The 23,482-nt window shown below is 40.0% G+C and overlaps 1 protein-coding gene across 10 annotated transcripts in view; it reads left to right on the top strand.

Moving 5' to 3' along the window:
• The window catches only part of pacs2 (phosphofurin acidic cluster sorting protein 2), a 301,158-nt gene extending 277,944 nt beyond the window's left edge, over positions 1-23,214 (top strand). For 6 of the 10 annotated variants that reach the window (XM_063052615.1, XM_063052597.1, XM_063052609.1 and 3 more), the window contains 7 exons: positions 2,613-2,645; positions 6,811-6,853; positions 10,832-10,874; positions 11,092-11,224; positions 12,668-12,897; positions 13,387-13,500; positions 18,157-23,214. In XM_063052615.1, coding sequence (XP_062908685.1) covers positions 2,613-2,645; positions 6,811-6,853; positions 10,832-10,874; positions 11,092-11,224; positions 12,668-12,897; positions 13,387-13,500; positions 18,157-18,275 — 715 coding nt within the window. In that variant the 3' untranslated portion in view covers positions 18,276-23,214. The remainder of the gene's footprint in view (positions 1-2,612; positions 2,646-6,810; positions 6,854-10,831; positions 10,875-11,091; positions 11,225-12,667; positions 12,898-13,386; positions 13,501-18,156) is intronic. The other 4 variants (XM_063052632.1, XM_063052624.1, XM_063052608.1 and 1 more) reach the window with 1 other exon arrangement.
• The last annotated feature ends 268 nt before the right edge of the window (positions 23,215-23,482 follow it).

Raw genomic sequence — 23,482 nt, 5'->3', positions numbered from 1 at the left:
CAAATGACAGCAGATTCACCACTGGTCCCTGCAACACACTGCAAGTCACATGCCTCCAATCAGAGAGACAAACATCTAATACCACTCACTGGCTTCTCCCTTTGAGTCAATCTTTAATCCAGTTTCCTACTTCATCCTGAAGCCAAGCAAGTAAACCTTCTGGATCAGCCTCCTATGCAGAACTTTATCAAAGGCCTACATGGACTTTACCAAGACAACATCCACTGCCTTCCTGGTAACCTTTCCTGGTAACTTCCTCAAAAAACTCTATAAAATTGGTTAGACATGACCTATCATGCACAAACCCAAGTTGATTATCTCTAATCAGAAACGATAGAATCAATGAAAAATCATACATGACAGAGACAGACAAACCTCCAATGTGCAAAAGATAACAAAACTGCACAAATACAAAAAGAAAAGAAAAAATATAAAAGAATGAATAAATAAGCAATAAATATTGAGATTGTGAGTTGTAGAGTCTTTAAAAGTGAGTCCATAGGTTGTGGAATCAGCTCAATGTTGGGCTGGTTCATGAGCCTGATCTTTGAGGGGGTAGTAACTGTTTTTGAACTTGGTGGTGTAGGACTTGAGGTACCTGTGCCTCCTTTCTTCTTATGCAAAAGAATCCTGGAACGTTGAGCTTCCAGTCCTGCTCTTCCTGCTATTAAGTCTCACCCATTTGCCATGATGATCTATGCTCTAAGCTCATCTGTCTTACTTACAATACCCCTTGTATTGAAATAGACACAACTCAGAACATTAATGCCACCATGCTCAACCTTTCGGTTGTTTTCTTTGTATGTAGGCTTAATATCTATTTTCCCTACAACCACTCCACTAGGTACCCTTGCACTCTGGTTCCCATCCCACTGCAACTCTAGTTTAAATACGCTGGAGCAGTGTTAGCCTTCTGGTGAAAATATTAGCTCCCCTCCATTTCAAGTACAAACTGTTCTGTTTGTATAGGTCACATCTTTGCTGGAAGAGAACCTAATGATCCAAAAATCTGAAGTCCTCCCTCCTGCCCCTTCTCCTTAGCCACATGTTGGTACTGTATGATCTTCCTATTCCTAGCCTCACTAGTCTCCTCCTCCTCCTCTCCCTTAAGAATGCAGTGGACTCAATCTGAGATGTCCCTGACTCTGGCACCAGGAAGGCAACATACCATTCTGGGAATCTCGTTCTCGTCCACAGAACCTCCTGTCTGGTCATCTACTCAATGAATCCCTTATCACTACAACTCTTCCTTTCTGAGTCACAGAGCCAGCCTCAGTGTCAGAGACCTGGCTGATGTGGCTTTCCTCTGCTAGGTCATTCCCCACCTCCCAATAGTATCCAAAATAATGTACTTGTTATTGAGGGGAACGGTCACAGGGGGTGCCCTCATTGGCTGCCTATTCCCTACCCAGTCCTGACGGTCATCAGTTACTTGTGCCTTGCACCTTAGGTGTAACTGCCTCCCTGTATCTCCTTTTTATCAACCCCTCCGTTTCCTGAATGATCCAAATCAGTAACAATTCCCTAATGTTGTCTGTAAGGAGCTCTAGCTGGATGCACTTCTTCAAAAGACAGGAGATATCCCTGTCTTAGCATCCCACAAGAGGAGCATTCTACTGTCCTGAGTAGCATTTCCAATGCTCTAACTGTGCAATACGAAAGAAAGAAACATATCAGAAGCTTACCTCACCCTCCAGCTGTCCTCGCCAAAGCCTCAGCTCCCCAATCTCATCCCGGCTGAGTCACACAATGGCGGCTCCCACAGTGTTCTTTCAACCTGCTTTGAACTGCAACCCCAATATATTGAAATGCTCTAAGATATTTTACAGGAATATTATCAAACAAGATTAATTAACATGCTGCCCAGAGAAAAACAGAATCAACGTTTCAATATCTGTAACCAAAGGCTTCAGCAAAGAGAAGCTTCTTTAAATGGAGTTGGAGAGGAGGGTGGGGTGTAAAAGGATGATGGGAAATTTTAGATGGTCAAAAATATCAGCTTAGTTAAACAAGTTAATCGTCTTGTTCAGATTCAGGCAGTTTCCCTTACCTTGTTTTCCTCTAGCCATTTATATATCACTGTGATATTTTAAACCACATTTTCCACCAGTAGTCTGACAGAATTAGATCCAGATTGATAGCCACCAGCTGTATACTTCAGACAAAACAGACCCCCCCCCCATTGATCCCCCATCAGTAAGGCATGTGTCCGTTTAAAATTTCAACTGTGTCCACAGTTATAGATCTCCAGCCACCTAGTTTCAGCAGATCAGTACACAGTCATTGATCTGTTTTGTGCCAAACCACTACTTCGAATAGTCAGAGCAATCGATTCAAAAGAAAGAGTTGGAGGGGGCATTTGAAAATGTAAATATTCTGAATGTAATGTTGAAACATTCTTTTTGTATTTTGTCCTATTATGATTGGATCTTGCCTAACTCTCTAAATGTGTGTATGAACTTAATAAAAATTTGGGATGTTTGTGAAATGGACCTGAATGTGAACAGCCAGCAAGGAAAGGATAAGTTCTTAATTTGACACAACCCTCCAGTGCAGCTTGTTCCACGTAATAACATGTGATTTTTGTTTTCTTGTGGTTGCTTTCAATAAAGGAAAAAGAGCTTTCATTTTGATTTTAACATAAGGTACCAGAGTCTGCTTGGGTTTTCCTTTTTTTTAATATGCTTCTTTAATTTTAATGCCATTCTTTTTATTTCTTCTTGGGTTAACAAAGATGTCTGTTACAATTGGATAAATACATAAAGATGAAAATTTGTTCCATTTACTGGGGCATGTCATGATTCAGGTAAAAAAAATAATGCAGAGAGAGAAAGACCATGCTGAGTTGGTGCAAAATCACACTGCTGTCAAAATTTTTTCTTTATCTGGGCTTCCCTAATTGAACTGCATCTGGTTTCCCCACTTAAATTAAATTAAATTAAACTAAACTGAATACTTGGATGAATTTCACATCTGGTTCATGTCACAATGCTTCTATGACATTGCAACTAATTGTTGCTGAATAGTGTTAACAGTATGCCCTACCTGTTCAGTATATAGATAAAGCTAACAAGGCAACATTTATTGTCCATTCTTGGTTGCCCTTGATCTGTAGATGTTACAGTGAAGGAACTATTACAATAACAGGGAGTACCAAAATTTTGATCCTGCACACTGAATGAATGGCAATATTTGCATTTGATTAGGAATCAGTGTGGAAGGTAATGTTGAAGCTGTGCAGATATGCTGCTGTCGTTGATGGTAGTGATCCCTGTGCTGGAATCTGCTGCTGAAATAATACTGAACTTGCTATCTATTCTTCCTCAGCACAAGGGTTTATTTTATCTCTTGAAATTATTCCTTACATTTTATTGTTTTAAATGTTCGAAGTGAATTTTTGTGGGCCCTCTCCAGTGAGTATTTATCTTGCCAGTGCACTCCCCAATGAGTTTTGCACTGACGGCGTGGCTGTGAGTCCGACACTGGATCAGACTTTCACTTTGCCATTTACTCATGATCTAACCACAATCTGAACATTCCTTAAAGCACTTCAGGATAGTCATAAGTACGAGCCACTTCTTGCAACTTAACCAGGATAAAATTGTACTTGTGCCTGGCTCTCTGCTTTTCTCAATTAATTTCCTCAATTCATTAATCAAGTGAAATAAAAAGACTGGCTTAAGTAAGAATGTTTACCGTTTATTTCCTGCTGCTTCTCTTACCCTTGATTATTCGCGATCAACTTAATAGCCTCTTGGCCTGCCTATTGAATCAAATGAGATGCTTGTGATTTGAGTGTGTTAATCAAGCTTTTGGAGTGCGTTGACATCTCTCCTGGTAACTGCAGCATAGAGGCATGAAACTGCGTGAGAGACCTCTCCTGAAAAGCCTGTAGCAGGAGCTGCTGTAACTATGCTGATGTGTCCAAGGTTTACAGCTATCCCACACTATGTCAAATAATGCAGGTGATTGCTATACTTGCTCCTCCTACATGTTTCAGTGGTTCAATTGTTCTGTTTAATATCAGAGAATGTATACAGTGTACAACCTGAAATTCTTACTCTCTGCAGACATCCATGAAACAGAAGAAAAACCCCAAAGAATGAATGACTGGAAAACATTAGACGCCCAAAGCACCCCCCCTTCCCCTCTGTCATACACAAGCAGCAGCACCCCCTTTGCTTCCGCCCTCCTGCCTCAGCAAAAAGCATAAGCCCCCACCAGCTGCCGTGCAAGGAATAGTAAAGCTCCTAAGAAGACCATGATCTACTGTCCATCAAAAGAAAATACTGTTCACCCCGTTTGACATGCCACAGTCTCTCTGTCTGTCTGTCTGTCTCTCTCTCTCTCTCTCTCCCTCTCTCTTTCTCCCCCCTCCCCCTTCCTCTCTCTCCTCCTCTCCCCCTTCTCGCCCCACTCCCCTATCTCCCTCCTCGCCCCATCTCCCCTCCCCTTTCCCTCTCCACCTCTCCCCCATCTCCCCTCCCCCTCATTCTCCCCATTCCCTTTCCCCCACTCCCTCTCCCCTCTGCTCCTCTCTTGCTCCCTCCTTCTCCCCCTCCCCTCTCTCCTTCTCCCTCGCTCCTCTCCCCATCTCCCCCTCTCCCCTCTCCCTCTACCCCTCTCTCCTCTCCCTCTCTCCCTCTCTCCCCCCTCCCTCTCCCCCTCCCTCTCCCCCTCCCTCTCCCCCTCCCTCTCCCCCTCCCTCTCCCCCCTCTCTCCCCCTCCCCTCTCTCTCCCCTCTCTCTCCCCCTCCCCTCTCTCTCCCCTCTCGCTCCCCCTCCCCTCTCTCTCCCCTCTCGCTCCCCCTCCCCTCTCTCTCCCCTCCCTCTCTCCCCCCCTCTCTCTCCCCCCTCTCTCTCCCCCTTCTTCTCCTCTCTCCCCCTCTCTCCCCATCTCCCCCTCCCTCTCTCCCCTTAATGAAGGAAAGAGCAGTATCACTCCTGCCACAGTGAGAGGGAGACCAACAGCTCACTAGCTCACGGTTTTTTTAAGTGATTTTGTATAATATACTATACTGAATCCAAAAGAGTAGGTAGTTCCTACTGAAATATGTCATTTCCCCTTTATACTTGTCAACAAGATGTTTAATAATAATCTTACTGACTTTCCTTACGGGGTAAACACTCCAGCTCAAATGGAGTGGCTCAATATGAGCACTACCAACCCAGGGAGTTCAATATATAGATCTGCATTCTCTATCTCTGTGGTTCAGAGATTCAAAAGTCTGAACTAGGACTGCCCAGAAACATCTGGCAAAGTTTCGCTGGATTTCTAAAATTTCCAATAGCATTTTTATCGTTTTTATTCTGCTGTGGCAGACAATATTTGCCTGATCATCTTTAAATATTAAGTTATCTGGCAGTTAATTTAGAATCACATCAAACTTGAGAAACACTCACCCAAATGAGAATTTTAAATCGGTATGCTGACTTGTATTTACTAGACCATTAGTAGATTATCAAGAGGGGGTCTCACTTGCTTTGCCACTGAAATGTCAGTAATGATCTGCCAGGTACACCTAGAAATTGCCCAAAGGCAGCTTCTGTATAACAATCACAGCACTCAAGGAAATCCTGTGCCCTGAGCCCTTGCTCTTACTAGCTCTTCCTTCAGTTAGTCCTGACGAAGGGTCTCGGCCTGAAACGTCGACTGTACCTCTTCCTAGAGATGCTGCCTGGCCTGCTGCGTTCACCAGCAACTTTGATGTGTGTTCCCTGTCACAATTACAGTTTTTTCGACTCTATTTTCTATAACCTACAGGTACAACATCTCTGTACTCTGACAAGAGTTCTTATGTCTTGTAACATTCCCAATACTTGTCCAAGCATATGTCCTGGGTTTTAGGTTTCATAATGCTTCCTATATTTATCTTGGAGTCCATGACAAAGTTTGTAATCTGCAACATTGCTTTTAACAAAAGTAATTTCTATAATTACCAACTCAGCTAGTAAACACACTCCCTTTAATGCCTGGCTCCCTTCTATAGTAGGTATGTTTCTGATATATAGAGATTTGCAAAATCCATTATTATGGACAAGTACATAGGTCCTATCAGATTGCTTCAGTTTAAGTCCGAAAGGTTTTTTATGAATTTCATGTTTTTAATAATATTGACTTGGATTTGAAAAGTCTTTGAATGCAAGTAGCTGATTATAAAACAAATTAACTTCATGAAATTAAAGACAGCACTGAAGTGCATCATTTCTACAATATTCCCTCTGCTAATTTGGTCGAGCTGTCCCATTTTGCATGCTCCTCTGCACTTTCCTCATAACTCTATAGATTTTCCCTTCAAGTAATAATCAGTTTCCTTTTGAATATTGCTATTTAATTGGATCCCTTCATTCATTTTGGCAATGCTTTTCAGCACAGAGTAACTCACTACAAATAAAGAACCACCCTTGTATCGCCTTTTGTCTATTGACTCTTCGTTACTGACCCTTCTGCCTCTGAAAGGTATTTTTCCAATATATAGCACATCAAAACCTGTCATGACTTTTAGCAGTTCTATCAAGAGAAAAAAAAACAGCTTCTCAGCTCTTACCATTGTTCTCCCCTAGTATCATTATAGTTAACATAATTTTCTGAAATCATTACAATTGATGAGGATGTAACGTTACCTGAAGTACTATGTGCCTGATGCCACACACCTGTATACATCTCTCCTAGTAATACAATATGCTCTACATAAACTTTACAGCTGATTCAAAGAATGATGTTACTGCATGTGAAGATTTGCATAATTTCCCTCCTATACTTGAGAAATAACTTTTTGGATGAGATTTAATCAACTTCTTTTTCTCTTAGCCCCGATGAAGACTCTTGCCAAAAGTTTATTCCCTTTATTGGCGTAAGTAATTTCAGTTTGATTCATATTTGTCCTTGTGGTTTTCACTAAAAGTTTCCTATTCCCATTGGCTGTCCTCTGTTAGGCATCACCCATTGGTCCATTCTAACCCCTCTATTTTGTTATCACCACTATTTGCTACCCACATTGCTTTCAATGTTGGGGGGGGCGGTGGTCACAGGATGATGTGTTGGGTCACTAATGTATGGAAGTTGCTGTTTGGAGGTAGGCTTAATGAAGTTGTGCAAGTACCTTGCTGGGAAACTGTTGATATTTGGAATATCAATCCTTTTGCTGGGTTTTAATGTTGGATTTTAGTGTTTTAATCCAAGGTTCTTTCAGAAGTCAGGAAAAAAACACAAAACTTGTTGCTTCGTGATCATTTTATTAATAGAACAAAAGAAAAATTGAAACAACAATTATAGGAGCAGAAAGTAGCCAGAAGGTTTAAAGATAAAAATAGCTTTGTGCTCAGCTATTTTTGTACCTTATACCCATAGATAAGGAGAATTCTTTTTTAATCTGTAGGTAAGAGTCAACCAATGAGAAAGCAGTTATTCAAATAATGCAGCACCAAAAGAAGTTTCCAGAATCATACCAGTGTAACCACTAGCAGAATACACTGAACAACTGCATATATATATATATTGTCGTCACTGGGAAGCATAATAAAATGACAAGCATTTAAATACTTTAAATACAAGCAGATAATTAATTGTTAATCTGCAAGGAAAATTACAATTAAACAGTTGGATCTAACAATCTGTCCTTTGATTCTAAATTACACATTTAGAATCATTGCATCTGAAAATGCAGAGAAAGAAAAAATTGTGGTATCTACATTAAGTACAAAATAATCAACTACTTATGAAATATCAAAGATTATATATTCTTCAAAGTATTCATAGGATTATGTCATGGTTAGGCAGATTAGTAGCACATTTATGCAACTTTGAATTAATGCAACTATCAATGACCCTTATCAAGTTAAAAAAAATGTAAACTATGCTAAGGCATATTAGTACCAATAATATGACTTCTTGTAGAGAAAATTAGCAAAAATATGACAACTAATATCAGAATAAACTTCATAATGTCCAGTAGTTGTCAACTCTTTTCAAGTCTTCTGGCTAGTTAGTGATTTGCTTACTGTAGCTCAGCGCAGTGTAGGCACTGGGTCAAGAAGTTACTAGCACACTAATCACGGTGCTTATTGTCCTCGTTGGGTACCACTTTAGCTCACTGGCAGTGACTGGCTTGTATCCACTTACTTTTACCTTCTACATACTTTCTAGGGACATCCCATCAAGTTCCTTATGTGGTTTCTTAATCAGCACCCACTCACCAGAAATCAGGGTGTGTCCTCCTTCTGATGGATCACTCCAAGCAGTGGAAATCTGTTGAGAAGCAAACTGGACAGTTTAGGTTAATTTCACACAATTGTTAACTAAACTGTCTGCCATAATGTGTATATCAGCCTCTCTGAGATTGAGGGCTCCCGGCCATGACATGAGACACCCTGTTACCACCTTAAATGGACTCAGTTTAGTTTTCTTGTTTGGTGTTGCTCTGATGCTACATAAGACTGCTGTAGGCTATGGTACACCCTCCTCATGATACCTATTCAATCATTGTTTAATAATTCCATTCATTTTTTCAATTTGTCCTGATGACTCTAAGTGACGTGGACAATGAAAAGACCATTCAATGTTCATCAATCAACATAATTCCTGATGAACACTCTCAATGAAATGTATTCCCTGGTCAAAGTTGATGTGACATGGAATCCCCAAATAGGAATATAGTCCTTAATCAGAGTTTTTGCTGTGTGAGCGGCTGTAGTCTTCATTGTTGGAATATCCACTATTACCAGTATGTCGTAGTATCCGTCTGACTTTGATAAAGAAACGTAGTCCACTTGTAAGTGTAAAAATGAAGCAGGCGGAGCAGCGGCACCTAATTGTGGTGGCTTTTCCACTGGTCCAAGATTCATTCTCTAGCACGTCATACATCTTTAGTTGAGCTTGTGCCCTGAACTTTGGACTCCACCACCACTGGGAGAATCTGTCCATCATCTTTCTCACTCCAGTGTGTCCGAGAGAGTGTATTTGCTGTGCCAGATAATCTCATATGTTCGCCTGTGATACAGAGTTCAACTTGGTTTCCATAATTCCAGTTGTCAGGTTCACTGTATATGTTCTTGGTGCTTCTTTTACTCCTTCCTGTGCTGCACTTTTACAATTTCATCCACAAATGCACTTCCATAGCTTTCCATTGAAGTCATTTTGGAGTGGTTTTTACATTTTAATCAGCAACTTTTGATGATAGTTGAATGACATCCATAAGTTCTTTTACTGGTTGGCCATTCTTGATTGGGGTTCCTACAGCCTTAAGAAATCGTCTTTGTCTCCAAAAGTTTCCAAAATCATGAACAACTCCTAAAGCATGTCGAGAATCAGTATCAATATTAGCTGATCTTCCTTCTGCCAACTTGTAGGCTTCAATTAAAGCATTTGGTTTTGCCTGTTACGCAGAGGTACCAGGAGCCATGCTTCCTGATGGTAGCAGTGCAGTTCCAGAAACAATAGCCCATCCTCTCTCAACTCTCTTCGAATTCCTCTCTCAATCGTTGAGGAGCCATCAGTGTACAGCCCTTTGGCAGAGTAATAATCAACAGGATACTGCCAGTCTCCATGTTCTTGGGTTAAGATTGCCATCATATGTTTCTCGTTAACAAATAGTTTACTTGTATCATCATCATCATCATTACGTGCTGTGTCATATGACATGGGTGATCATGGCCTCCATGACCATGATTGTTCTTGGCAAATTTTTCTACAGAAATGGTTTGCCATCACCTTCTTCTGGGCAGTGTCCTTACAAGATAGGTGAGCCCAGTCATTATCAATACTCTTTAGAGATTGTCTGCCTGTCGTCAGTGGTCACATAACCAGGACCTGTGATATGCACCAGCTGCTCATACAACCATCCACCACCTGCTCCCATGTCTTCACATGACCTTGATCGGCGGTGGGGGGGGGGGGTGCTAAGCAGGTGCCTCACTTTGCCTAAGGGTGACCTGCAGGCTAGTGGAGGGAAGAGGCATCTTGTACCTCCTTTGGTAGAGATGGATCTCTACTCTGCCACCCAATCCCTGCACCAGGGAGTCTTAATGTGGCTGCAGTACACAATGTCTCTTTAAAGTTTGAAACACTTTCAGTTGTTCTTCATTAAAAATCACAAGGTCATCAGTGCTTCAGCAGATTTTTGAATTGTGGGCAATAGTTGATGGATCTGCCACAAGCTGGTCAATACATTGATTAGCAGTGGTTTCATCTTCAGTCCTGTGTGTCTTCACCCCCTGGTCTTAATTGGAGCAAGCTGTGACATAGTAGACAGCAAAAAGTCTAAAGATCAAATCTCTGCATTAACTAAATGAGCGAAAGCAGAAAGTTAACTTAATTGTTAAACTGCAAAGAAAATAACAACTAAACAGTCTAATCAAAGAATTAAATAGTCTGATCCAACAATTTTGACAATTACTTCTCCCTCTCCACAGATACTGTTTGATCCATTGAGTTCCTCTTGCAGATTGTTTTTTGCTCCAGATTCTAGCATTTCAGTCTCTTTATCTCAAAATGTGATGATTGCCTGGTTGGGAGAATATGGAACATTTGAGCAATTAATTTTTGTGACTTCCTGTAGTTTCTTTCAGAAAGGAAGTTTGTATCTTTTGAGCAATCGGGTAGAATTTAAAATGATTAATTTTGTTAAATCTTGGAACAAAGCAGCAATTCTCTCCATTATGCAAGACATGGACTCTTCATATGTAATTCTCTTAATGATCTTTTCCCTTGTATCATGCCCAAGGTAGTGCTTTAATTAAGTTAAATTTAGTAACCCTTATCTGGTGCTCTTAGTACTGGCTGTTTTGCGTGTTTTAAATACACTGAACTGAATCCATATTATTTATGATTGCAGGTGGTAAAAGTTGGGATTGTGGAACAGTCTTCAGCAACATCAGGTTTGTAATTTCTCCTTATGACCTTTTGAGTTCTAATCAATCAAAGGAAATGTTTATGTGTACTTTGGAGGAACTTGTTCCTGTTGAAACTTGTGCCTATTTGTATATTTGAATAACATATTATTCAATTAAGTAGTAGAATATCAACTTAAAACAACCCTTTAAAGCAGCGTTAAGCTGTTGTATGGTCATGCAAAATAATTGATGCTATCTGCAGGTGATTCCGATGATGCTGCCACTTCTGGTTCCAGTATCTTGTCTTCCACACCTCCAACGCTATCTCCAGCAATGAAGGAAGCTTCCCCTACTCCACCCTCCTCACCCTCTGTGGGAAGTGGACAGTATTCAAGGTAAGTATTATAAATATGTAGGCAGGCAGGTATTTGCACTACTAAATGTGCTGTTCACTTACTCAGTACAAATTGGATTCATGCAAATGATCATAACTGGCATTCTCTCTACTTTTGCATCTACATTTCAACCAACTGCTCCATCATCTGACCTATCAGACAGGTTCCCATCTCCCTGCCAACATATTTTAACCCCCCCCCCCCCGCCCCACAACAGCTCAGCAAAGGCTTTGGTTCCCTCAAGTTCAGGTGTAACTCATCCCTTCTGTATCTTCCCCAGAAGAGTTCCTAATGATCCACAAATCTTGAACCCTGCCCACTGCACCAATTTGTCATCACCATATCATCCTACTCTGACCCTCACTGGTATGTGGCACAGGCAGAAATCCAGAGATGACCTCCTTTGAAGTCCTACTTTTAAACTTCCATAAGTAAATTTCCCTTTTGCATAGAAAAGACAGCCAGCAATTTATACACAGCCGAGTTTCCTGAGTGGCATTGTTATAATACTCAGGTGGTCCTGCTAAGAGATGAGGGATGACTATTCATCAGATCACTGGGAAGGATGTACTGACTTTTTATCAAAATAATTTAAAGGTCTTTGAAACCAGCAGAAATTTGGCAGTATTTGACAGGTTAGGCAGCAATTTTGAAGAGAAAAACAGCTAATGTTTTAGTGAACTTTAAGTCCAATAGGATCTGAGGGGGAAAATGGGATATGAGTTTTGCATTTGGTCTGTAAAATGGTGCCTTTGGCAATGTCACATTAGCTGCAACTGTCACTGGCATGTCATGTTGAATTTTATGTGCTGGTTTTCATTGTACAAGTTGAACACATAACCTGACATATGACAGTGTAGCCATTGTCAAAGCTAAACCATGAGCCTCAGTAAGATCTAATTAAATAGTGTAGTGCGGAGCAACTGAGGAGTATCTATTCCCTTTGGGATCTGTGTAGACTTAGTGGTACGCTGCTTGGATTATCCTGTTTCATATGACTCATCCAAGGGTTATTGTGTCTCTGTTTATTTTATTATTAATGAGTCTAACTTGTGTTGATGTGCAAATCAAGGTTCATTTAATGCCACAGAAGGGCACAATAAAAATATAATCTTGTTAGAATATTTTTAAACATGGTGTTCCATTGCATCTCTTTCACTGTCTTGTAATTATACTATCTGTAAGTAACGGTGTGACCTTCATTTAACATGTACCAATATGGCTAATGGCATTTTTATTATCATTAATTCTCATTTATTATCACCAGCTGAGACCAAGAGATAATCCTGTTGAGATGCCACGTGGATAAAAGCAGTTGTCATGAATTTATTACATATCCATGTGTTCGTAGCATGGTGCTTGTTTAATGGTTTCATTTGCTTTCTTGTTAAGCACTGATATGTTTGCAAGCTCAGTAATTGCACTATGCTCGACTCTTGCCAGTTCGCAGAGCCTTGGTCACAGTGGAGAGCTGATGGGACTGCAGGTCGACTATTGGATTGCTCAGCTGGCTGACAAGAAGAAGGACCCAGAAAAGAAGGATGCCACAGCCAAGAACACACTGAAGTGCACCTTCCGCTCCCTCCAGGTCAGCAGGCTGCCCAGTAGTGGGGAAATTACAGCCCTTCCAACTATGTCCATGACAGTAGTGACAAAGGAGAAGAATAAAAAAGGTAAGAAGACTGCTCAGGGAGAATCTTAATTCTTGAAAGTCAAACAGCTGTAGTTGATGGAAATCTGAAATACTGGAAATACTTCATAGACCTGCTGAAAAACACACATTTATTACTTCAGGCTGGCCCAATTTTAGAATGATAGTGTTTTAAATATACATTGGTTCATCGTCTGACATTGCTTATGGTTGATGTGTAGTATGTGGGAGCTTTAGTTGCTATAATCTACCTGCTTTTAGTCTGGCCTTTCCTTTGAGTCCATGTACTTTCTGTGGGAAAAGCAGTCTTAATCAAGGCATTGTTGTTCAGTTATTAGTGGGAGATAGAAATTCTCAGAAAAACCATCTTTTAGACCGATGACTTTCCCTACAACCTTACAACCAATTATGCTTTTTTAAAGTTGATTATTGTGACATATCAGTGTGTGACTGACTGCGATGCACCACATTTCATTACCTCACATTTTAATATGAAATATCTTTCTTTTAGTGATGTTTTTGCCCAAGAAGACAAAAGACAAAGAATTGGAATCAAAGAGCCAGGTGATTGAAGGCATCAGCCGGTTAATCTGCACTGCAAAACAACAGCAGACCATGCTGAGAGGTATGAGTGGAAAGAATTGGGTTTACTTGACTTTTAACAGTATTGTTTTATAAATCTTCTTTGAGTAAGTACATGGTTGTGTGTGATATTACAGATAGAGACTTACATTTATGTTGTACCTTCTATATCTCAAAGTTCACTGTAGCCATTTGGTTATTCATTGTACTTTACAAATGTAATGGCCACAGAAAAATTATGATGGACACTTACATTTTTTTATTGTTTTAGTTGAAAGAAATGGAATTGTTTATCTCTTCTACCAAAGGGGTCTTACTAATTTTCATTCCGAGGAAATGCATTACAAATTCATGATTCACCCGGTACTGCACTGCAGGTAGCCACAGAGATATTGAGCTCACTTCTCTAGAGGTTGAGCAGCTCTCCTAGAACTAAAGCTGGCACTCATTTTCAAGTATTAGCTTGTGTTTAGTTAATTCCAAACTTCCCATGTATGTTTTCCTAAACCCCTGCCCTCATCGTCTTCTTCGAGATGAGTGTCCCTTGTATGCACTCCTATTCCTGCATTCACCACTGGGAGATTTCACATAGCTCATATTACTAAAAATATACAAATCCAGAATACCTTTATTTTTGCCCATTGACATAATTAGGCTTTATTGTGAAGCATGTACTAGAAAGAAAAGTATTTAATCACATCAGAATCAAGAGGGAAAGACAGCAAAGCAATGGGCCCTTTGGCCTAACTTGTCCACTGGAATAACTTGTCAGAAGTGTAGTATAAAATGGGGGGAGAGGTGGCTTCTGCCGCATTTCTAATGGCAGGAAATAAATTGCGAGGAATTCCTGGGCACCATGCACAATAAACTCCTGGGTTTCTTTTAATAAACCTCATCATTACTCTACTCCAAGTCTGGGTTGGCTGATGTTGTTTATTAAAGAAGCAGGAGAACCATAATACTTGGCTTTTGGTTTCTGTGTTACTTCAGAAAGGAACAGGTAATTGGCCAGAAAGTAATTCAGATGCCTTGAAGTCAAGTGACATACTATTAATGCAAGTCATCCTCTCCTGATCAGCTGAAAAGAATTATTCCAACATATGATTTCTCTCCAGTGTGCACATTCAAATGATGAAGTGGAATAGTTAGTGCACAATGCATGGGAATCAGGCACTTGGGCAATATTTTGGAACTTTTTCTCTGTCTGTGGTGCTTTTCAAATGTGGTCTGACAAATGTCTTACAAAGCCTCAGCATTACATCTATGTTTTCATATTCTAGCCCTCTTGAAAAGAATGCTAAAATTGCACTTGCCTTCCTTACTATTGTTTCAACCTGCAAGTTAACCTTTAGGGAATCCTGCACTAGGGCTCACAAGTCTCTTTAAACTTCTGATTTTTTAAAATTTGATCCCCATTTAGAAAATAGTCAACACCTTTATTCCTTCTACCGAAGTGTATAACCATACACCTCCCTACATTGTATCCTATTTGCCACTTCTTTGCCCATTGTCCTAATCTGTTAACGTCCTTCTGCAGACTCCCTACTTTCTTAATACTACCTGCCCCTCCACCTATCTTTGCATTATCCGCAAACTTGGACACAAAGCCATCAATCTAGATCTTTAATATGTAACGTGAAAAGTTGCAAGTAGCAGACCCAATACCGATCCCTGCAGAATGCAACTAGTCACCGTAACCAACCAGAGAGGCCCCCCTTTATTCCCATTCTTTGCATTCTGCCTGTCAGCTAATCTTCTATCCATGCTAGTATCTTCCTTATAATACAATAGGCTCATATCTTGTTTAGCAGCCTCATAGGGAGCACCTTATCAAAGGCTTTCTAAAAATCCAATTAAACAACATCCACTGACTCTCATTTGGCTATTCTGTCTGTTATTTCCTCTAAAGAGTTCCAACACATTTTTCAGGCAAGATATCCCTTTAAGGAAACCACGCTGAATTTGGCCAATTTTTAACATGTGACTCGAAATACCTCAAAACCTCATCCTTAATATCTTTCCAACCACTGAAGCCAGGTTAACTGACCTATAACCGCTTTCTTCTGCTTCCCTCTCTTCTCAAAGAGTAGAGTGACATTTACAATTTTTCGGTCATCCAGAACCACCCCAGAATCTAGTGATTCTTGAAAGATCACAATTAATACCTCCACAATCTCTTCAGCTACCTCTTTCCAAACCCCAGGGTGTAAACTATATGGTCCAAATGACTTATTTACTTTCAGGCCTTTCAGTTTCTCAAGCACCTTCCGCATTGTAATAACAACTACACTCACTTCTGCCCCTGACACTCTTGAATTTCTGGCATGCTGCTGGTATCTGCAAAATACTTATTTAGTTTGTCTGCCATTTCTTTGTTATTACCTCTCTGGCATCATTTTCCAGTGGTCTGATGTCCACCCTTGCCTCTCTTTTTCCTTTTATGTATTTGGGGAAAAACTTCTGGTATCTTTTATATCACTGAGTAGCATACCTTAATATCTCATCTTTTCTCTCCTCATTGCTTTCCTCTCACTTCCCACTAGTTTTTGCTATATTATATGCCCTCTCTTTTGCTTTTATGCTGTCTTTGACTTCTCTTGACAGCCACATTTGCCTCATCCTCCATTTACAACACTGTTTCTTCCTTGGGATGAACGGATCCTACTTCATCCAAAGTTCCAGACATTGCTACTCTACCATCATCCCTGCTAGTGTTCCCTTCCAATCAGCTTTGGTCAGCTCTTCTCTCATGCCTCTGTAGTTGCCTTAACTCTACTGTAATACGGGTACATATGATTTTAGCTCTCTCTCTCAAACTACAGGGTGAATTCTATCTCATTATGATCACTTCTCCTAAGGGTTTCTTTACCTTAAACTGCCTAATCAAATCAAGACCATTACATAACACCTAATCTAGAATTGTCTTTTCTCTAGTGCTCTATCAATCCATCTCAGAGGAATTCTACAAATTCCCTTTCGTGGGCTCCAGAAACAACCTGATTTTCCCAATTTACCTGCATATAAAAGACCTCATGACCATCGCAGCAATGCCTTTTTCGATCTCCATTATAATTTGTACCCCACATTCTGTGTAATGTTCAAAGGGTTTTATACAGTGCAACTCATATCAGGATCTTTTTACCTTGCAGTTTCTTAACTCTACCCACAAGGATTCTGTGTCACTTCTTTCTGAGGATTTGATTTCATTTTTACCAATAAAGTCTCCCACCCCCTCTGCTCAGCTGTGATCTTCTTTCAGCCATGACTCCATGATGTCTACAATGTCAATCCTGCGCTGTAAGGTCATCTACCGTATTTTGCATACTGCATGCATACAGATATAACACCTTTGATCCTGTATTGACCCCTTCTTTTCAATTTTGTCTCCATGTTTTCTGAAGTTAAATTCTTACTCCTTTCTAAACTTTTTGTCTTATTCTTTATTCTGGAGATTTCAGTAACCTCTCCTACACTCTCCTCTTATATTTCATCCATACTTTCCGAAACTGTTGAACCCACCCTCTTACTATTTAGTTTGAAGCCCTATCCACAGTCCTACTTGTGAGATTCACTGGACCCGGGCTCAACATGGCTCACATCGATCCTGTCCCCGCAGAACAACTCCCTCCTTCCCCAGTGCTAGTGTCAATGTCCCGCAAATTCAAAGCCACTCCTCTTTGAACCACACATATAGTTGTCTGCTCTTATGGATTCTGTACCGATTTGCCCATGTTTATCTATGTTACCAGTGATAGAACACTACAGCTGTAGAGTCCCAATGGACCAAAATGTTGTGCTGACCTTTTAACCTCCTCCAAGATCAATCTAACTCTTCCCTCTCACATAGCCTTCCATTTGTCTTTCATCCATGTGCCTATCTAAGAGTCTTTTAAATGTCCCTAATGTATCTGCCCTACCACTATCCATCAGTGTGTTCCATGCACTTACCACTCTCTGTTAGATATTTACATCTGGCAAACCCTTATACTTTCCTCCAATCACCTTAAAAGTATGTAGCTTAAAAGTAAGCAACAGTGGGCTCCACAGACTGTCCTAGCTATCCTGAGTCATATGGCTAACAGTAGTACTTCCCTAGGATTTCACAAAGTCAGCTGAATCCATTTTTAACAGCACAGTCATTTCAAATTTCTCTAAGTCAAGAGAGAACACCAAAAGAATAGAGTGTGTTCATCACGAGATATGGAAGAAAGCCCCGACTGGTACATTTCAATCCCCAATACTTAAAGTTGGTCATAATTATCTGTGTTTGAAGCTCAATGAATTAGCAAACTAGGAAGCTTACTGAAAACATTAAGAACTGTCACAAGGAATCTTGAGTTAGTTACTTGGCAGATGAGCACAAAATAATGAGTAATCATGCTATGATGGTGATTATTTATAGTAGCATGTAACATGTAGCAGGTACAAGCCTTACAGCCCATTGTGCCCAAACAGATCTTTGAAAGAGCCTTCTAGTTAGAAGTGCCCTACTCCTCTTTATCCAGAAACTTCTTTTACTGTTAAATTGAATTTCTGTTTGGAGTCTCTGAATGAACTTGCTTCCCACTCTTTCACCATTCCAGATCATTATTACCTGCACAAAACAAAGTTTCAGCTCAGTCAATTATTTTTGAATTAAAAACGAAAATGAATACTTGTTTTAGCCAATGTGCTCAATCTTTCTCTGCTTCTCTTCCAGTAACGATTGATGGAGTGGAGTGGAACGACGTGAAGTTTTTCCAGCTTGCAGCTCAGTGGTCCTCTCACGTGAAGTATTTCCCAATTGGCATTTTCACCCATTTGAAATCTGCTTATTAAACTTTCTCAGCTGTGCTGGGCTGAAAACCAGCAGCTACCCAGTGCCAAGAACCCTTTGCAAACTGCAGGCACCTGCTGCTTGTGTGCTATTTCAGAGCTTTTCATCAATTAATTTTTTTTTTTGAAAAGTACGTTCCAAGGCAAGGAATACTACAAAAAAAATCTTTCCAAGTCTAACCAGAAGTTTATGTGGGCGCATCTGCAGCATTGGTTCTCTGCAGCAAGGGAAAGATGGCATTCAGATTCAGACGTGTGTGATGAACTTACCACATTGTGTTGTGCTATTACCCGTTTTGTTTGGTTCTCGACAGATGGGGGTAAAGCCTGAAGTTTGAAGGATGGGTGGCAAACCTGTTCACTACCTTGCATTATCCATGCAGAACAAAGATTAATACTAAAAAAACTGACTTAAATTGGATTTTTTTGCATTGGGCTATAGTTGTACTCCTTGGAATATAGGTGGTATAATTTTCTCCCTGGAAATCCACTGTGAATCGTGAGTCAAGTTGTTCTTTGTCACATACCCAAGATCCACCAGCCACTTCAATTGTAGCCACATGCACAGACTCCAAATGAAGTCTGAGAGTGATTGCCACTAGATTATTTTGTTTATTTCATTTGAGCTTCTTTAATAAGGGTCTCAGCTACCAAACAGTGTACAGTCTTAGCTTGGCGGCTATGAAAGGGGAGTTACCTGGCTGTGGAGCTTCAGGTCATCCCACTAAATGCCCTCTCACCTTCCAAAGCTGGCAAGTAGGTTTGGTTTTTACTGGTCACACCGACTAGCTGCTACATTTCTATCGCACCACTTTTTAATAAAGCTGAAGTATAACTTTTTCGTGTTTTCCTTTTTCTGGTGCACTTCTCGGGGTCTTTTCCTTTGTGATGCCTGATGAGGAAGCAAAGTGATGAGATCTTTCCTACGCCAGCCTCATCATTACCACAGGGGCTTTGTTTCCACCGTGTGATCTAGTGCAAGATTTCCAAAATGCTCAGCTTCAGATAACATTTTGTGCTCATATCCTGGGTTCTATAGATTTTTAACTGTTGTCTTTTGGTTCTGGAGTGGACAGCAGTGGGATGCTCTTTATTCCAATTGTAACATAAAGCCATTTAGGAAATAATCTGTGTAATTTGAGTGCACCTATCGCTAAAGAGGAAGGATGCCTGTTTTCCTTGTGGTCTTGCTTATAATTTGCAATGTATATAACAGTTTGTTGGTATTAGCTTTGATATTTATGGCATAATTTGTATGGATTTGAGTAGGCCTCCTGAAAGAATATAGTCTCTTGAAGGAGTGCAGATTGATTTTTTTTTGACACTAATAATTTATGTTGTACAGTTTTATATAGACTGGTGCAGTGACAGTGCAGAATCTGCCACTATAGGCACCAAAAGGTACTTGCTCTTAATGTAATGAATCTCTTCCCATCCCTCTTTCACCCTGCCAGCCCCCACTCCCCCATATAAATTGTATCAGTGCAAAAACTCTTAACATAATGTGTGTGACTTGCGTTTGAATATATGGGTCAGAGTTAGGCTTGTAGCTCATCTGAAAATAAACCATGTTTGCATTGATTCCCTTCCCACTGAAAATAATTAATAATCTCATTGTGAAATTTAACCTTAACAGTGTGTAGTTTTCTGCTTCTGCAAATACCTCAGATCTTTTTATTTTAATGTGCCAAAATATTTTTAAGTAATACGTAATTCTGGGTGAGAATTCATTAGATCTCACCTGCCTTAAGTGCAACTAAATCAGGATCTGGCCCTGCAGGGTGTAATATGCCAATGAACTAGTGCCTCAGAGCACATCAGGAGTGTTTCATTTGCAGGTGGAAAGGTGACACGGAACACTGCAAATACCAATGTCTTAAAGATTAAATAACTCAAACACATATAAATGTCTGTTTTGCCTTCAGGATTTGTGGTGCTAGAATATTCATCTCTGCTTTATAAGTCTGTGTGCGACAGTACATTCACACATATCTAGTCTTACTTTATAGCATCTGATCTACAGAATGTAACACCAGTCATCAATAATCAGGGTCTATTTCATTACTGTCTGCAGTTCCTATGTGGCGCTTAAATCTCTGACCTGCTTATTATAGACACTATCTTTAAATAGTGATTTTACACAAGTCACTCATTTCAGAGGTTCTTACCACTAGTTACTGTGAGTAGATAATGTTGCACCGTTTATGAAAGTGACGTTGAGGACTTGTAGATGGGCATAAGTTCTTGAGAATGTGTAATCTTTGTTTAGGTGGCTGCCTTACTCTTCTTCCTGTTGCAGTAAGGATTTTCCAGATGACTGAGCTCAGTGGGGTGAAATCAGACATGAATAGAAAGGCATGAGCTCAATTTTGACATTGTTCAAACAGTGCAACCCAATATATAGTGTGGCATATATTGTCAACCCGTGGCAATTTTGCATCCTCTTGTATCTGAATTTAGAGCCCATTATCACCACTCTTCACCACCCTTGGAACTGTAAGCGTTCAAGCAAATCTCTCTTCAGTTCAGTAGATTTCTGGACTGTATTGAACTGGACTGTACATGAGAGTCTCTGGTTTGATGCCTGATCAGCAGCATTGCAAAGTAAGGTATTACAATGAACTTGCCGCACCACAGGGTTAGGCAAAAGGAAAAGTCCACTATTGTTCTTGTACCTGATCTCCCCACCTTCCCTCCCCCTCTCCTACACCACCTCCCTCCTATTAACCTGTCTCCCCCCCCCCCCATCTGCTACCTCCCTCCCCCACTGGGTGGAAGGTGGTTGTGCTTAGATGTCAGATATGAATAGAGTTGGCTGTGGTGATAATCCTGCAGCCCAAGCACTCCTGGTTTTTAGCAGCCACCTGCACTCTGTAAAGTGGTGACCACTGAACCAAACCCTGTGAGAATCTGCGTTCTCTGTAGAGGAAGTAATTGTGGTGGGATGGAGAAAGGATTTTTTTCAATACATACTGTTGCAGCTTACTGGATTAACTTCCACATGGAGATGTTCCACAAATAAATACTATCGGTTAGGGGATACAATATGCACACTACTTTTTCAATTTTAATTTCTGGAACCAGCAAATGCAACTTTTACAGAGGTACACTGGTACCATATACACAGCTTTGCGTGAGTGGGGACAGGGCCCCTCTGCTTTTACCTTTGTGTTGGAGACAGGGTTTCTGAAATCCATGCTATCTGACTGACCTACTGATTATTTGGGATATAGCCACTGATTTTCTCATATTTATTTTCCATGTTAGAATATGGCTGAATAAATAAAACGGCATAACCGATACTGACTGAATTAACCTTACATACCAAGGGCAGCTTTCTATATGTGGAAATGTACAAGTCTACTCAAAATGGTACCATGCTAATTCTGCACTTGTAATATGTCAACATGTGTTACTCACATACTGCTACCAGGTCCTGAAGAGCTCATGCTATTTTCTTTCTGTTCAAGGATTGTTATGTTCTAGGCCTGTGCCTGACATTCAATAACTATCATTTAATATTGACTTGTGTAAAGGGCATTTGCAGGCCTCCTTCACAAACCACTCGATAAAGAGGAAACATTACAGATGAAAACTCAGCATTTTGATCCCAGTTGTCCAGTTGGCTAATCTGGCCTTGGGTTCAGAAGTGCATGCTAGTTTAGGAAAGTGCTGGCCACTGAGATGATGCCTTCAATGTTGAAACAATATGCTATCCAGTTACCCATCAAGAAAGGTTACTTAGATAAGGTATTGGAAATTTGTCATCATCTGTGGGACTATGTTGGAAAGGGTCAGAGGCTACTATTAAAGAAATTAAACCTTTTAAACCATGCTGATTTTGTTCCTTCAGATGGCTGATTCCTAGAATCCAAAGAGTGTAATTTCTAGATATCATTGGTAGAATGATCTTGAAACATGACTTTAAATTGAGTTAATACAAAGCAGGAGCACATTATTGTGACATTGCCATATGGTCCTTGGAAATCTTTTGTGTATTTTCCATTCAATTTGTCTGAAAATGGACAAATGTTTGAACAAACATTTTTTTAAATGTAGGGATGAGCCTCGTTCTCACTAAAAGATGATCATGCAATGCTTAGTGAACAGATGAAATGTGTTGGAGACCAATCAAGTTTAACAGTGCAGGTGAATCCAGTGAAGACAATTTAAACAATTGGTTGAAATATAATGGTGGGGTATCCTTCCGAGCTGCAATTAACTTAGTGAACATTAATCATAGGTCCATCACTGCACATGGATATGCAAAGAATGTGAAAATATTTGCTTCGTTCTCGTTTCACCTTTGTTATTCTGTTTTATTGGGTTTATGTTGCTTTTCTTTGTACTGACCTCCATAAGTGTTCAGAGGCACAGTTCTATCCACTGCTGCAAGACTCTTGGGCAGTTCTCCAAAACGGAAGTCAGTAAGTCTTTTATTAAAAATGCAAAATTTTAGGTGAGGAGAGTAGGAATTGAGAAGGGTTGGAGGTGTTGCCCAATTTTTAATAATACCCATGCCAGAACAAATCAATAAAACATTCACTATTTTAATATTCAGCATTCTTTGCTTCTAAATCTATATAAATAGAGTGCAATTTGTTATCCACTGAAAGCACTTGCCCTCTGACCTGGAAGCATTATGGAAGTACTGTGTGTGAAACCTCTGTACAAATGTGAATGGTTTCAAATACAGACACACCATGATGTGAAAATTTGCACTGTTTTGCTGACAAGAATAAAATCTTAAGTCTTTTAATTTTTTAATTAAAATGTTTTGAATTTTCACTTTAGAAGGCTGATATATGATACAATTGCAGTATTTGTGTTTTACAACCCCACTGTAGTGCAAGTTTGCTTTTCTTTACATATTGGTGAAAACTTTATGAAGGAACAGACATGCAATACATTGGATTACTACAAATAAATAAAGTAACCTTTACCTGTGTTTCGTGTCATTGCATGGAATTGGTTATTCATTCTGTCTTGAAAGTTTTATTCACTGTTTTTTGGCTCAATGGCCAACCACATTTATATAGGACATTTGAACAAAGCATCCAATGATTCTTCAGGAGAGCACAGATAGTTTTGACAGAAGCCTTTTAAGGAGGTACTTAAAAAGATGGCTTGAAGTTTATTCAGATATATGTTCTGAGAAAAGTTTAGAAAAAATATAGAAAGAGAATTCCAGAGTTTGGGGCCTAGAGAAG

Source organism: Mobula hypostoma, chromosome 1 (assembly GCF_963921235.1).
Source record: "Mobula hypostoma chromosome 1, sMobHyp1.1, whole genome shotgun sequence".
Lineage (NCBI taxonomy): Eukaryota > Metazoa > Chordata > Chondrichthyes > Myliobatiformes > Myliobatidae > Mobula > Mobula hypostoma.
The sequence above is the reverse complement of the archived record's forward strand: the minus strand, read 5'-3'. Positions and strand labels throughout refer to the sequence as shown.